Source organism: Semicossyphus pulcher, unplaced genomic scaffold (assembly GCF_022749685.1).
Source record: "Semicossyphus pulcher isolate SPU_LCO1_2020_fin unplaced genomic scaffold, fSemPul1.0.p SCAF_16, whole genome shotgun sequence".
NCBI lineage: Eukaryota > Metazoa > Chordata > Actinopteri > Labriformes > Labridae > Semicossyphus > Semicossyphus pulcher.
In genome coordinates, this window is record NW_027211670.1 from 16,422,540 (window position 1) to 16,437,102 (window position 14,563).

General features: G+C 39.2%; 2 protein-coding genes across 6 annotated transcripts in view; one reads left to right on the top strand and one right to left on the bottom strand.

The window, feature by feature from the left end:
- The window catches only part of vti1a (vesicle transport through interaction with t-SNAREs 1A), a 138,406-nt gene extending 130,184 nt beyond the window's left edge, over positions 1 to 8,222 (bottom strand). For all 4 annotated transcript variants that reach the window (XM_069664456.1, XM_069664455.1, XM_069664458.1 and 1 more), the window contains exon 1: positions 8,050 to 8,222. In XM_069664456.1, the coding sequence (XP_069520557.1) occupies positions 8,050 to 8,143 (94 nt within the window). In that variant the 5' untranslated portion in view covers positions 8,144 to 8,222. The remainder of the gene's footprint in view (positions 1 to 8,049) is intronic.
- Positions 8,223 to 8,476: 254 nt separating this feature from the next.
- zdhhc6 (zinc finger DHHC-type palmitoyltransferase 6) lies at positions 8,477 to 14,099 on the top strand. Of its 2 annotated transcripts, none has more exons than XM_069664612.1 (11): positions 8,477 to 8,568; positions 9,342 to 9,891; positions 10,028 to 10,119; positions 10,492 to 10,651; positions 10,760 to 10,918; positions 12,105 to 12,158; positions 12,436 to 12,603; positions 12,799 to 12,840; positions 13,071 to 13,219; positions 13,314 to 13,360; positions 13,454 to 14,099. In XM_069664612.1, exons 2-11 carry the CDS (start codon positions 9,625 to 9,627, stop codon positions 13,552 to 13,554), a joined length of 1,239 nt encoding a protein of 412 aa, XP_069520713.1. In that variant the 5' UTR covers positions 8,477 to 8,568; positions 9,342 to 9,624; the 3' UTR covers positions 13,555 to 14,099. The 2 variants fall into 2 exon arrangements, with proteins under 2 accessions (XP_069520713.1, XP_069520714.1); XM_069664613.1 differs by having other exon boundaries at positions 13,074 to 13,219.
- The last annotated feature ends 464 nt before the right edge of the window (positions 14,100 to 14,563 follow it).

The window sequence follows — 14,563 nt, forward strand, 5'->3', positions numbered from 1 at the left end:
TGCCAACTCAAAGGGAAGGGAGGTGTCAGCTTTGCTCACTTGCCAGAAGTATGAGTCGCACTCAGAATGACTAACGCGCCGTTCTGCGCCTCACCCCGTGGCTGCTCTTCCACATTACCCATTGAAAGTCATTACGACTCGCTCGAGGTTCCAAAGAAGCGTGTAAACTGGAGTACGTCCTGTGGATGTTTAAGGCGGCAACATTAACACTTCTTTTCTGTTCGATAAGATCTGGTCTTTATTCCGAAATTAGCACTTTGGCTTTGAAGTTATTGGAATGTATTGTAGAGGTCTGGTCTCGGAATTTAGTGAACAGGCGTCATAAAACAAGCAACATACACTGAAACTTAATGTGCTTGAATACCTCAATTTTAGGTGTAGTCACAGGTTGATAGCCAAATCATTGTTTAAGCCATATCATTTTCTCACTTTTACATGATGTCACCTTTTTAAATGCGTTTTTAAAATGCTTTTAATCTATTCATCTGTTCGGAGGTCCTCCTCTCGTCCTTTATCGCTTTTATTTACTTATTTGTTCATCTTTTATTTATCTTACCGTTCTAAATCTTTTCATCTGATATTTTCCTCTTATGTGACGTCGTCTTTTTAAATCTTTTTCTTTCTTTTCACACTTTTATTCCTTTATCTCTTAATTTGTATTGCTTTATTACTTTTACTGCTACTACTTTTGAAATCTGAGTTATTCTTTTTATTTGCTTTTATTCTTGTTGACTTTTTGCGTTTGCATTTTGTTCTGGCCTATTGTTGAATTCTCTGTAATCTACTCTGTATTCTGTAATCTTCCTGCCTTTGCTTTGTCCGTCAAAGCACTTTGTAAACATCTTAAAAGGTGCTATATAAATTAAGTAATTATTATTATTATTATTATCAAGAAACATTTATTAAACATTCACACTAATATTTGAGCTTACCTTCTCTATTTTCCATTAATTAAATGTTGTATGTTTTTTTTTTCTGGTCAGACTCTATGATTTTATAACCTCAGTTTTCTTCTAAATTTTCTTTACCAAAAAAAAGTAGTTCCAACCGAAATACAGAGCTGACAGTATAAGTTAAGTAACAGAGTTGTTGCTGTCTGCTATTTCTCGATTACAGACCGTTGCTATGAAGAACAGACCGTTGCTAGGGATGCGGCTCAAACCACAGAATCTGGAGGAATAACTGTAATCATATCAATCCGCTATAAGAAGTCCGGTATGTTTGAAAAAAAAAAAAACTGACGAAAGCAGTGGAGAGAAAACAATAAAGGTTAAAAGACGCAAAACCTGTAGACGATGATCTACAAACCTGAAGACGGCACACAAAGTAAAAACTAAACAGAACACCATTCACAGTGTCACCATCAGTGGAAATGTTGAGTAAAAACAGCTAGCTTAGCTCACTTTAAGAAGGCTAAAGAGTTAACTGTTGCTATGGACGCAGCTCTCACTGTGAGTGTAACAGAATATTTTTAAACTGAAAACTGAAAATGAATCATTTGTCAATTAATAAAATAATTTCCAAATCAATATTTTGTGTCAAATTATTGATGTCTTACGTAAATAGCCGTGTAATAAGCGGGATAATGGATAGTGAGCTATACATCACTATACATTCCCTTACATGAACAATGGCTCAGATCATGTCAAGTGTCCAGGTGACCAATGAAATTCTCTGCATGTTCCACATTCATATTTTATAATAAGTCTATACAGTGCACACATATATATAAACACTTCACACTAATCGGCTTAGTAAACTAATTAAGCATTCAGTAAAGAAACTTAAGCATTTTATTCTAAATGGAAATTTACTGAATACGTTAGAGAGTGAACGTCAGTCACACAGCGACTTAGGATGTCACTGTTAATTAAACCTCACAGAGACAAAGTGTCTTAGCACTGGTAACAATGTCCATCTGTGAGGAACTCCTCCATTGCCTATACGTTGACTAAATTGTGGGGGAGACTTTTTTTTTAAATTTTATTTAACCTTTAATTGACCAGGAAAAAAGATCTTGAGATTAAAAATCCCTTTTTTCAGACCGTGTTGGCCTAGACAGGCAGCAGCATATTAACAAAGTTTCTGACGAACAATGAGCAGCCATACATATAAACATAATACGGGATACAGGATACGTGACTATAATACAATAAAAGACGTGAAATAACAAATGAAACCAGTCAAACTTTGTCTAAATTGACCACAATCATAAATATATCAAGGAGAACATCTACAGCCAGATGTACCTGCCTCCAAGTGCTAGTAGACTACTGAAGTGTCAATGTCAACAAAATAAATGCAAAACACACACAAAAAAGAAAAAGGAATCAATCACATTTAGTATACTGTGTGGTTCAAGTTTCCTTCACTGTGTCACTTTCCAGCTTGAATACTTATTGAAAGCTCAGTTTAGCAGGGATCCGGGAGATGCCAAATGCCGCATGTGTGACAGAATTCACACCTTCGCACACCAAGGTTTACCTTGTCACTACTTTCAGGCTTAATTTTTAAATCTTACAATACATACATACATACATACATAAATTGGCCTTGTGCAAAAAATATCAAATATTACACATCATCCTGGTTGGTTTTGCAAAGGTCCTTGAAGTCCAACTGAAATACAACACTGGTTTACCTAAACCTACAAAACTCAGGAGTAAATACTGCAGACCTACACTGAGGTTGGACTTGAACTGCCAGAAAACAATAGCACTTAGCATCTCTAAAAAGACAGCCAATCTTTGTAAATTAGCTCTAGTCCTAAAAAGAGCAACACATTTTGATGTGTGATTAATTTTAGTATCTTTTAAGATAACATCCTTTTAGATAAATTCTTATAATTTGTAGTTAAAGTAACAATCTTGAACGTTTAAATAGCCTAAATGTCGGTCACATCACTATCTATTGCCAAATGAGGTAACGCAATGGCGAGTCTGTGGCCCACTGATGAAAGCCTTTGCATTTGCAGTATTACAGACTGGGTGTCTGTGGCGACGTTTGTGGAAAAAAAATCACAAGCGGCGCCCAGTTAGTGACGCATTTTCCATCACCCAGCAGTGATTGGTCTGCCAGAGAGGGTAGGCGGAGCTAAGCGGCTGCACTTCCGGTTTCTGTAATCTACTATGGATGAACAAACAAAGAAAAGATGGATGACTACAGATACAACTTCAAAAATAAGTGAAAATCCAGAGAAAAAGAAACAAATTAGACGTTCAGATGAAGACAGTTTACAAACGAAAGTGAGGAAAATCAAGAGTTAGAACCACGACAAAAGGAGCAAGCCGTAGACGTCTGGTTAAATTGGGAAGAGTGTCCTCTTAATATCCGATTATCGCCAGTAGGAGGCACTCATGAGCCCAAACAATGAAATCTTGGAGATTGCATCTTTAAATTTAAATTAATTTAACAGAAAAAACACCCAAATCAATCTGGAAGAGCTTTAAATTTGTTCAATAATTAAACAGAACTTCCATCACCAGCTTATCAGCTGTAGGACTGTAATAACGTAAGAAAACAAGGCCGAGATCTTCATTTCTCAGTCACCGTGGGCCAACGTTACCTTTTGCCCAGTCCTCAAATTCATTTTTAAAACCTGTGTCCAACCCAGCAGCCTACACAGTAAACAGCCAGAGGCGATTCACTGAGAGGTGCGATGGTGCTTTCTTGCTCAAACTCAGGCCCGAGCTGCAGGGCTGTGAAATATGTATGGATATTTACCAAGACTACAACCTGCTGACGGGCGGATGAGGAGTTTTGTACACAATAGAAAGCCAAAAAAAAGAAGAAGAAGAAGCAGCTTGCCAAATATTTTCTTTACTTGAGAAAAATTCTGTATATTTGAGTTGCAGTGATTGACAGGCAATCGCGCGCCATCATGAGTCAATGGTGGGAGAGGAATGACATTTATGTTTCTCGGAAAAAGGGCCTAACGTTTCATTGTATTCCTGATTTTTCCGGAATGGGAACAAATAAATATATAAAACACGCATTCATTTGATTGTCACATGAATGAAGACAGTCAAGGACAATTTTTCCACATGCCCTGGCCATTATCAGCAATTGTGCACATGTAAAATAGAGAGCTACAACAACAGCTGTGACAAAAGCCCTTTGTCTGGAGTTATATTAATGTATTAAATAGAGCGCAGTCAAACCACGGGCAAAATCCAGCCACTTCAGGAAGAAGAGCCAGAAGGACTTAAGAAAGGAAAAAAGAAAAAACCCTAATGAGAAGGAAGGGAATTGAAATTCAACTGTAAACTATTCTGTTGGTGGCAGACGACAATGAGCAGCTACTTATGGTTGTAATGTGTTTCCTGGCTTTGTACATATTCATATGGGCTTACTGTGACACAGTCAACAGATGGCGAGAGGCAGCAATGTGGAATTACAGTGTGGAATGGGCTGCCATGAATCTTCAAAGATGCCAATTCCAAACCAGAAATATTCAGTCAGCCGAGGTTTTTGTGCCCTTTGAAAAAAAAACCAATGAGCGAGTCTGAGTCCAGAGGAAGAGATAAATGTTCCAAGTGCAGGTTGGAGGCACTTTTTAGCACAACTGAAAACTAACTACTGCAAGAGCTAGTCAACTAGTTTTGGCATTGAGGCTACAGGAGCCCATTATATAATATGTAATGCCTTATTATATTATGTAACCCCTGTACATTTATGCCCAATGTACAGAGGCTACAGTCCTCGATGCACTGATTGGTGCACTCCTGGTCTGTGATCATTTAGTGCACATCATCCCCCCTTCTCTCCTCCCCACATTTCCTGTCTCTCCTCAGCTACCCTATCAAATAAAGGCAAAAGCAACCTTTGCTGGAAAATTTGAGTTTGGCCATATGATACGTCCTGATTGTATTTAGCGCCCCAGGAGAGGGAAATAGTGTTATTGGAGCTAAATACATGTCTGCAAACTTTAAAATGTTATACACAGGCTACTTTCCCTTCACTGGAAAAACTCAGCCTCCATGTCAGACAGAACACGTTTTAGCAGCTGGGGGCGACTTTTATGTGGGCGTTTTCAATGAGAGGGACGCTTTTTGCGCGCTGCTTTTGTATTCCTGGCACCTTGCGTTTTTAAGGAAACGCTCTGAGCGCTTCGAGTTGAAAAAACTCAACTCAAAGCAGAAAAGCGCCCGACGTCATGGCCGTTTTTTGTCATTGTCCAATCAGATGAATGGAGAGGCGGGCCTTCTGTCAGTTTACAAAATAACGGTTAGGTTAATGACAGTTAATGATTCGGTGGTTGCCTTAACAATCGGGAAAAAAAGGCACAGCAAGCTGCTCTTTTTTTAACCGTAGGCTTCAACAGAAAAGGCAGTGCAGTGTGTGCGTTTTGCAGGTCTGATCGGGACCGAAGGAAACGAATTCGAGAGAATGTGGTGTCCCTTCCTGTGCCTTACTTAAAGCTCCTGTGAGGAATTTTAGGTTTGTGTTGATTTGGCGCCCCCTGTGGACAAAGACGTACCTCTTATCTCTCTCTGATTCTGTCCTGTACATGCTCAAGTGGCAGTTTTTAACAATAAGTCTTTCTTTAACAGTCAAACGCATCACTCACTTTAAATTTTAGCCCTGGAAAATGTAATCAAAGAAAGCGTGCAGTTAATCGCTTCGTCTGACACCTACCCCCCCCAACAGCAGTTTCAGGCATTAAAAACTATACAGAAATAATCAATCTTGTCACTGATGGTCTGGTTTGCCTTTGTAGCTCATATAGACGCATCAGAATTAATTTCAGTCTGTTTCATAACCCGCAAAAAACTCCTCACAGGAGCTTTAACAGAGACGTGTAATAAATTATTAGTAAGTAACACCTGTGCTTTTCTTTTATAACAACCCAAAGTGTCTGTCATGGAAAAGGAGCACACATTATTGCATATATCCCATTCCTGGTTTAGGCTATCTATTATCACTAAGCACTTTAATGCATTAAATGTTAAGTATTTAAACTGTGAACTCTGTACTCGGGTTGGTACAGATTGTTTTCTTTAACCCAAGCTTTAAATGTCCCAACATGTAAGTTGCAGACTCACGGTCATTTGCCTTCCTTATTGGACATAAATCTGTCACATATTATCTGAAACTGAAAACCAATTTGATTACACAATTTTTTTTAAATGGCTGTAATATTGAAATATGCTGCACATATTAAGAACATTAAGAAATATGTAACTCAATGACAATTTTACCTCGACTTCCAAATGTGATTGTAAGCACGGACATATAGTACAATTACAGATTGTAAGGTTGTATGGGCATTGCGAAAACCTGCGTTTGACCTGTGTAAATAAGAAAAGGCCTTCACACTTATAAGCAAAAGCTTCAGTGCATAACTGTGTGAACATTGATACTTAGTGTGATGTCTGTTTAATACAGATGTGGCAGAAAAAAGGAGTCATATATTGGACAGGACGAAAGTGGGTGTGAGTAAAAATGTGAAATACAATGTGGTAATTGTAATGGTAACAATCACTGAATGGAAACAAGCTGGGAAACTGTTGCATTGACTCAACAGAGAGAAACACTGCTCGACTTAAGTTATTACGCGTCTGTATTTTGTTATTCTTACTTATTCATATTATTTTGTGACCTCAATTTAATACATATATATATATATATATATATATATATATATACACATAGAGGAGTGGACTAGAAGTTAAGCTGTATTACAACTTTTATAAGCGCGAATGACTTTTCCTCTGTGACAGACTGCAGCTTGTGACACTAGACTCCTACCTGTCAGCATAGCAGCCCTACAAGTGTTCTATCTCTCCCATATCTTAACTTGAAACGGCTGCATTTGTTGCCATTGTGTTACATATTATCTTAAAATTGTGGAAATGGGTACACAGTTGTGCCTATTATTTTATTTTATGTAACACACTGAGCATCACAGTACGTGCTTTCAGTCAGTCTTTCTTCTAACAGGCGGAAAAGCACAGGTGTTATTAATAACTTTAACAATGGTTCTGTTCTATTCTGGTGTCTGAGAAAGCCATGACAGGCAGTCAGCGTGCACACAACCATAGATACAGAAACACACAACCAGGACCATGAAACTGAAGCAGCTAAATGGAATACACGTGTGCTTTTCCTACTGTGACATGCTAAAAACCGTGTGCGAAAAATTCAAATCAGATTGATCTTCTCTGCCTCTCTCTCCTCGTTATTGTCTTAATCCACAGTGTGTGGATTAAACGTGAAGTTGCCCGTAACGGTTAGTAAAACAACTTGGTTGCCAGGTACTTTAATAATGCATCTGCACAATCAAGGAAATACTAAGCAACCTGAAACCAGTCCTCTGACTGCATGGATGTGTGCAGGTGGAGAACAAAAGGGGAAAAAAAATCTCTATTCAAGCAACATTTTAAAAATCACAACAAATATTGACTTGGCTGAATGGCTACTTGCATTTGAAGACTATTTTTAACACGGCAGAGTTAGAGAATGTGTTTCATTCATCCGCCTCCTTATTTATGCACTCAGTTATGTACATGCATGTAAAAGCAAAAAATCCTTGTTTCCATCATCTAACAATATGAAATGAAGCCCTGTGTGGTAAACCAAGGGGTAGAAAATGTGTTACCAGTGAATTTCATTTACTATCCATCCATTTGAACATGTTCAAGTAATAGGCCCATTAACTAACCATAATAAAAGTGACCAAAGGTTGACAGCTGATAGAGAAAGTCGTATATAAGACTCCACGTAACCTCCACTACCGGAAAAAAGATGTTATTTGACTCTGAGCTCAGTGTTACACATTTTCACACAGGCTAAACACATTAAAGTCATATCAAGCTATTAGACAAGCAAGCAACACGTGATATGTCATTTTACATAATATTCAATTGCATACACAAGCCGTGTTTCTACATTTAGTGCGATAAATTACTCAAACAAATATGACAAATTGATAAAATAACACAATAAGAACTGTAGGCTACCGTTAGCTAGCCTTCTCAGCTGTGAAATGCCAGCTAACTGATAGCTAGCTCCAGCTCAGCGATTCCAGCTAATACATTAAACTCTTACCTCCACTTAGTTTGGGAATTTTGCCAACTTTGTTAGTTATTTCTGCTGTAATGGTACTAAAGTCCTGTTCGTAAGCTTCAAAGTCTGAAGACATCTTGGCGTTTGAGTTTAAAACAGGTGCTTTAGGTTTGACAGTTAGCTGAGAATAATAATAACAAGGCTCGAATGGAGTCCCTTCCTTGAGTCGCAGTAAAATATGTCCGGCGAGAAACTGGACTTTTATTTTTAAGGAGACTAAAAATGGTACAGGTAGTAGATATAAAATATAAGTCCCTTTATTTTTATTGAATGTTAATAATTGTTTGTATTTTTTCTGCTCTGTGACTGTTGAGTAAGACATTTATTATGTTTAAAAGTGCCAACAAGGGTTGAGGGTAATAGTTTCTGAGACACCACGAGAAAGGTTCCTATCTGTACACAGAAGAAATTAAAGAAAAAAACCAAGGAAGTGGCCAGGTTCCTTTTTTAAAGTGACAGTTTTATTCTCCATTCATAAAAATTATGAGTGTGCGTGTAACCGTAAGTATTTGTTATATTGTTAAGATGCAATATTTTCCCTTTTGCTGTCCTTGGCAGTAACGTTAATCCAGCCTGATACCTGAGTCTTGTCAAGCTAGCGATCAAGCTAACTAACAAGCTAACGTTAGCATAGTGCTAACCGAAATCAACACGTAAAATACCTCGTACATTTTTTCAACTCTGTGGTCTCGCATGTCTTGATGTTTGATATTGTTTGCGGTTGCATGCAATAATTATTTGCGATGTTTTTTTTTCTTCTTGACGTAAATTAGCTAGCTTGGTAACATAAGCTAATTAGTTGGGTCGCTGTTGAATAGATGCTTTGGCTCTGTATCTAATAAGTCCTTTGTGTAGAAATGCAGCACTGTCTGCTTTGGGAATGTAACGCTATATTATGTTTCTCACATGTAGTACCTTACTTTAAAAAGCCATAAGCTGTTAAACTACTTGTTGAAGTTTATGAAAGTTCTTGATCGACAATAGTTAAATTTGGCAGTGACTAAGATGTGAAAGACAAAATATATAAAAAAGGAACAATCAATAAACAATCAAGCTCACTGGGTGTAGTTGGTGTGTTTATTGGCCGCACAGAAGAGGTGTATCATTCAAACTATTACGGTTCTTTATATTTAAATTATGAAACCAGATAACTACAGATGTGGGACAGTTTACAGTTAACAGCAGAGCGTGCTGATGGCACTGTTAGTATTTCACAGTTGAAAAGTGTTGGTCTGATGTTTTAAAAAGTCTCCCTCCCTCCCTTTTTCTTTCAGATGGGGAATTTGAGTCGCTCACAAGGATAGTGTGCTCCAAAGATCGGTAGGAGAGGATGCTGCTCTTTTCCAGGGGAAGGACCAATGGGACACAGAGAGCCCCAGTGACCCAAGACCAAGCCAGTTGCTGGGTACTCAGAAGACGAGGAAAAACATGTGCATCGTCCGCACCGCTGACTTTGCAAGATAGCAGAGGAAGAAAGTAACACTCGACACTGAAGCTCTGTTATACATTTCAGGAACTCAACAGCCAAAATACTACTTCTAACTTTGCTGCGAAAAGATGAACTTCCTGTCAACCTTTGTGACGTTTCAGAACCTCCATGAGGTTCGTAGATTGTGCCACTGGGGTCCAGTCATAGCCCTTTCTGTCATTGCTATATGCTCCACCATGGCAGTTCTGGACTCCATTATCTGGTACTGGCCGCTGGACACTACAGGTGGCAGCATTAACTTCATCATGCTCCTCAACTGGACTGTCCTCATCCTCTACAACTACTTCAACGCTATGTTTGTTGGACCTGGATACATCCCTCTTGGATGGAAACCAGTAAGGACCCTCAGTTAGACTTAACATATCTGTCGCTTGTCTTTTTTTCTGGAAATAATGTCAAGAACAAGGTGGGACCAAGTCATCATAAAGATGTAACTTCAAGTGACGTATTGACTTGTTTGTCCCGTCACAGGAGAGTCAACTGGATGCCCAGTACCTACAGTACTGCAGAGTGTGCCAAGGACATAAGGCCCCAAGATCCCACCATTGTCGCAAGTGTAACAGGTAACTACATTTATCCCAAACGTAAGGGTGGGCTATCTTTCACCTAAAGTAAATTAGAGCCCACAGACTGAGCGACTATAAATAGATAATCACTTGTATATTTCAGGCACACCAAATTAGAGCTAGCTTGTGCGTGCACGTGGCTTGTCCCTCTTATTTCAGCCCACACAGTGCTGTAAAGTCTCTGCGCAGAGTCGCATTATCTCCCCATATGATGTTAAATAGAGCACCATCATCCCTGTGATGTTGCTCTATTTCTTCTGCTAAAAACATCCAGTGTGTCCTGCTTATGAACGTGTCACTCTGTGTCCTCCCTAACAACCAGTCAGTTCCCCCAGCACTCCTCTCCTCCTCTGCCTCCCCTCCCACCAGGTGCGTGATGAAGATGGACCACCACTGCCCTTGGATCAACAACTGCTGCGGCCACCTGAACCACGCCTACTTCACCAGCTTCCTGCTGCTGGCTCCGCTCGGCTGCTCACACGCCGCCATCATCTTCATCATGACCATGTACACACAGCTGTATGAGAGGGTCAGCAGTCTCATTAATCCCACCACACCATGCCTGTTGCACAAACAGCTTCTCTCCAGGCAGGATGTTTGATACTGATGTTACTGTTTTCTTCTCCCTTCACTGCAGATATCATTTGGTTGGAGCACTGTGAAGATTGACATGAGTGCTGTGCGTCAGTTCCAGCCCCTCATGCCCTTCAGTGTGCCCGCTTTCGCTGCCACACTCTTTGCCTTAGGCTTGGCACTTGGCACCACTATTGCTGTTGGCATGCTTTTCGTCATACAGGTACATTTTTTAAGGTCTTCATTCAGTTTACACAAGGAGCTTGCTACTGACTATGATATTTATCATTAGCCTTGAGAAATGTGCATGTGTTCAAAGTATTTTTGTGAAAACCGACCAATCAAAATATTGTGACAAGTATTGAGGAAAGGGCTGTGACGGTACAGAATTTTTCTAACTGTAGTGAAACACTAACACCCTGTTCAGCCAGCTGCGAGAGTGTGTTTTGTTTATTTCACTACAGCGCGTCCCCACGCGATGGAAACGCAAGTTTATTATCACTACTAAGTTTGTATCCTTATTTGTTGCAATAAAATCCGTGGTGACGGGCTAGTTGTTGTTGTAGCGGCTGAACTATCATGTTGCGAGACTGCACACAGGCTCTTCTGCGCCGATTAGATGCGCAGAGGGTTTAAACAGCAGTGCTCTGACAGCAAGGTTTCTCTTGACTATGATTTTTAAAACAACTGTGTTCATAATGTATCGTTCTGTATGGAAACATGAGGTGCGTCCCTGGGAAGTATGGATAAGATAAGATAAGATACACTTTATTGATCCCCCATTGGGGGAAATTCACTTGTTACAACAGCTCAAAGTAAAGGACGTTTTTGTACTAAAATATTGCACAAAGTCAAAAACACGTGGTGTGTATCATGTTGATATGGTTGTGGATGAGTAAACTGGATAGTAAGTTTCCTGCGTCCCTTTAGATTTGAATGCGCCAGAGACGGTGGACGCATACCTAGCAACATCACCGGGTCTATATTTAAAAATAAAAAGGCGGCGATGACGGTCAAAGGGACCACCCCGCGGCTGGCGTCTAATAACCGCGGTATAGCAGTCATGCCGTTACCATGACAGCCCTATTTAAGGATGAAATCACGTTTTGCTTTTCAAAATTTCCTCCTACCTCATTAGCAAATACTTAAAATCATTCTATCAGCTCACTCTGTTCATTTTGATTTTCAAACACTGAGATATCAATTGTGTAAATTGTGAAGTGAAATTAAAACAGGAACAAAATACAAAAAGAAACACTGATTTATACAAGAGAGAAATGTACACAATGATTGCAGCTGTCCAAACTTTAGGTTAAGGGCATGTTAATGAGATCAGTACTGCAACAATCAAGTCCCTGATAAAGAAAATATAAAGCAACTCTGGTAATGAAATGTTTTGTCCCTTTCAGATGAAAGTCATCCTTCGGAATAAGACCTCGATCGAGTCTTGGATCGAGGAAAAGGTGAGGATGTGTCTTTGATTCCAGTGACTCTGTTTAGTTACGACTCTTTGTGATTTTAGAGTAATTTAAGATCAGATGACTTTTTATATTTCTTACCTGATTTCAAATGTTAAACTAGGAAGTCAAAGTGCTTTTTCATTCAAGCAATATTGAAGGATGTCACATGACATGAAGCTATTAAACTTTCAAAGAATCATTTGCCAGTCCAATAGAGTATGATGAGAAACATCAGGTCCCTTTGACACACGCACTTCTTTTCCCTCTGCCTCTCCGCTAGGCCAAAGACAGAATACAGCACTACCAAACAGGGGAGGAGTTCATCTTCCCGTACGACCTCGGCAGCCGCTGGCTGAACTTCAAACAAGTTTTCACGTGGTCAGGGACGCCCAAGGGTGATGGCATCGATTGGCCAGTCCATCCCAAGTGTCACCAGCACACCTTAACTGTAGGTTAACCTTTGAGTCTTGTTGGGTAACCTATTTTTAAATAGCCATTCTTATGCGCCGTTTGTATGTTTTATTATATTAACTTATCTTTTCATAGTAGAAGGATGTATTTTCCTACCCTTGATACATTTCAGAGACAAAGGTAACATCGTCAAACCATGGTGACTTTAATTGTGTTGTTCCTCTCAAAACAGATCGAGCAACTGAAGCAGAAAGCTGATAAACGAGTGAGAAGTGTAAGTACCAAATTTGTATCGTGACACACCACAATCCACATACTTGACACGGCCATAATTCTCAACCTGGCAGCAGTCATAATGTTATAGCTGATCGGTGTGTATAGACTGTTAGAAGTGTTGTCAAAAGTTGTAATTTAATTAGCTTATAAGCACACACCTGTAACTTGTCTGAACATAGGTTGTGGTTAAGGCAGTAGAATAATCAGATTGTTTTATGCCTTGGCCAGCAGGTTCAGTACCGCTCTGTGGAGGACTATAATGGAGCTTGCTGCCCTCTGAGTAAAGGTCTCCAGACCTTCTTCAGAACCCCGTGCACCGAGGAGCCCAGGATCCCCCTGAAAAAGGGCGACACGATCCTGGCCACTCGTGGAACTAAGTGAGTTGTTTGTTTAGAGGTCTGCATTGTTTAATGAACCATGATTAATGGACAAAACTGCATTGTTTACATTCTTGTTATATTTGTTCTTTAGATGGTGGATGTATGGTGACAAAGCTTTGAGCGATGATCAAATGAGAGGTGAGATGAGATTTTTTTTCTATGATTTGAATCGAGTTTAAATCTACTGTGACAAATATGTAACAGCTTTCTGTCTTTCTACTTTGCCGACAGCGGGGGAGCGTGTGAGGGGATGGTTTCCGAGGCGATGTGTGGAGAAGTGCCATTATGACACGGCTGCCAGTGAAAGCACCAGCGATAAGAAAGTAAATTAATATATTTTGAACAGGCTTTATGTAGAGCAGGGGAGTTAAACTGAACAAAAGGTATCTGCCCATTTTCACAAATGTACATCCACTGAAGATGTCATGCCTGACGCTGCAGGCTCCCCATCAAGAATTTCACACTTGATTTAAACTCCTCACACATTTCAGTAACAAGCAGGATTTTCTGAAAGTCTAAACAACCGCATTGCTGTCAAATACCGTCTTGGAGAGGACGACAGTGTTAGGAGAGTGATTCAGTTTGACTCCTCTGATCGAAAGTAAAACCCAGCATAAGTCTTACTTTCCAAGAATTGCCACCAGGCTTTAATGTGACTTCATTGTGACTTTTTACTTGAATCTTTTGTTTTTACTTGTGTTGATGTTCTTTTTTGCTAATTATGCAACGCCTCTGCCCAGCTAACCCCAGGGCTTCGTCATGCAACTCTTTATACAGTACTAAGATAACACCTAATTCCTTTTTTTTATTATTTTTGTAAAAACAAATTGTTGGCCTCAAAGTATAAATTGAAAATTAAAAATGTTCTGCTACAGTGGTTGTTTGCCTCTGTCTTTGTGATTGCTGTATATTCTCTTTTATGAATACATATTCATTTCTTAACAGCCTTTTAAGTATAAATAAGTTATTTTAAATGCATCACATCTTTAACAATGTTTTCACAATCAGTGTCATACACAAGTCTGTGATGCTACAGATTCAATGTATTCTAAACAAATGTTTATAATGCCATGTTACATTTTTAGATAAACAGATTGCTGATCGGCAATTTCCTCACCAGTGCACCATTTAGAAATAAATATTCAAATCTGATTTCCTCTTTTAAGCTTCCATTATTTTTAGCTGGTAGAAATTACTAAAGAAAGAACCAGTCAGAAAGAGAGAGAGAGATAGCTAAAGAAAATTGCATCCATCATGGATCAGTCAAGCTGGATGTAGACCGATCACATAACTAATTCAAAGTTGTATAAAGCAGAACCAATCTTTTTTTCATATAATGTA

Coding starts and splice junctions, on each gene's coding strand:
- zdhhc6 (XM_069664612.1), top strand. CDS start 9,625: ATGAACTTCCTGTCAACCTTTGTGACGTTTCAGAACCTCCATGAGGTT. Junction 12,604..12,798: donor GTCACCAGCACACCTTAACT/GTAGGTTAACCT, acceptor CTCTCAAAACAG/ATCGAGCAACTGAAGCAGAA. Junction 12,841..13,070: donor CTGATAAACGAGTGAGAAGT/GTAAGTACCAAA, acceptor TGCCTTGGCCAG/CAGGTTCAGTACCGCTCTGT.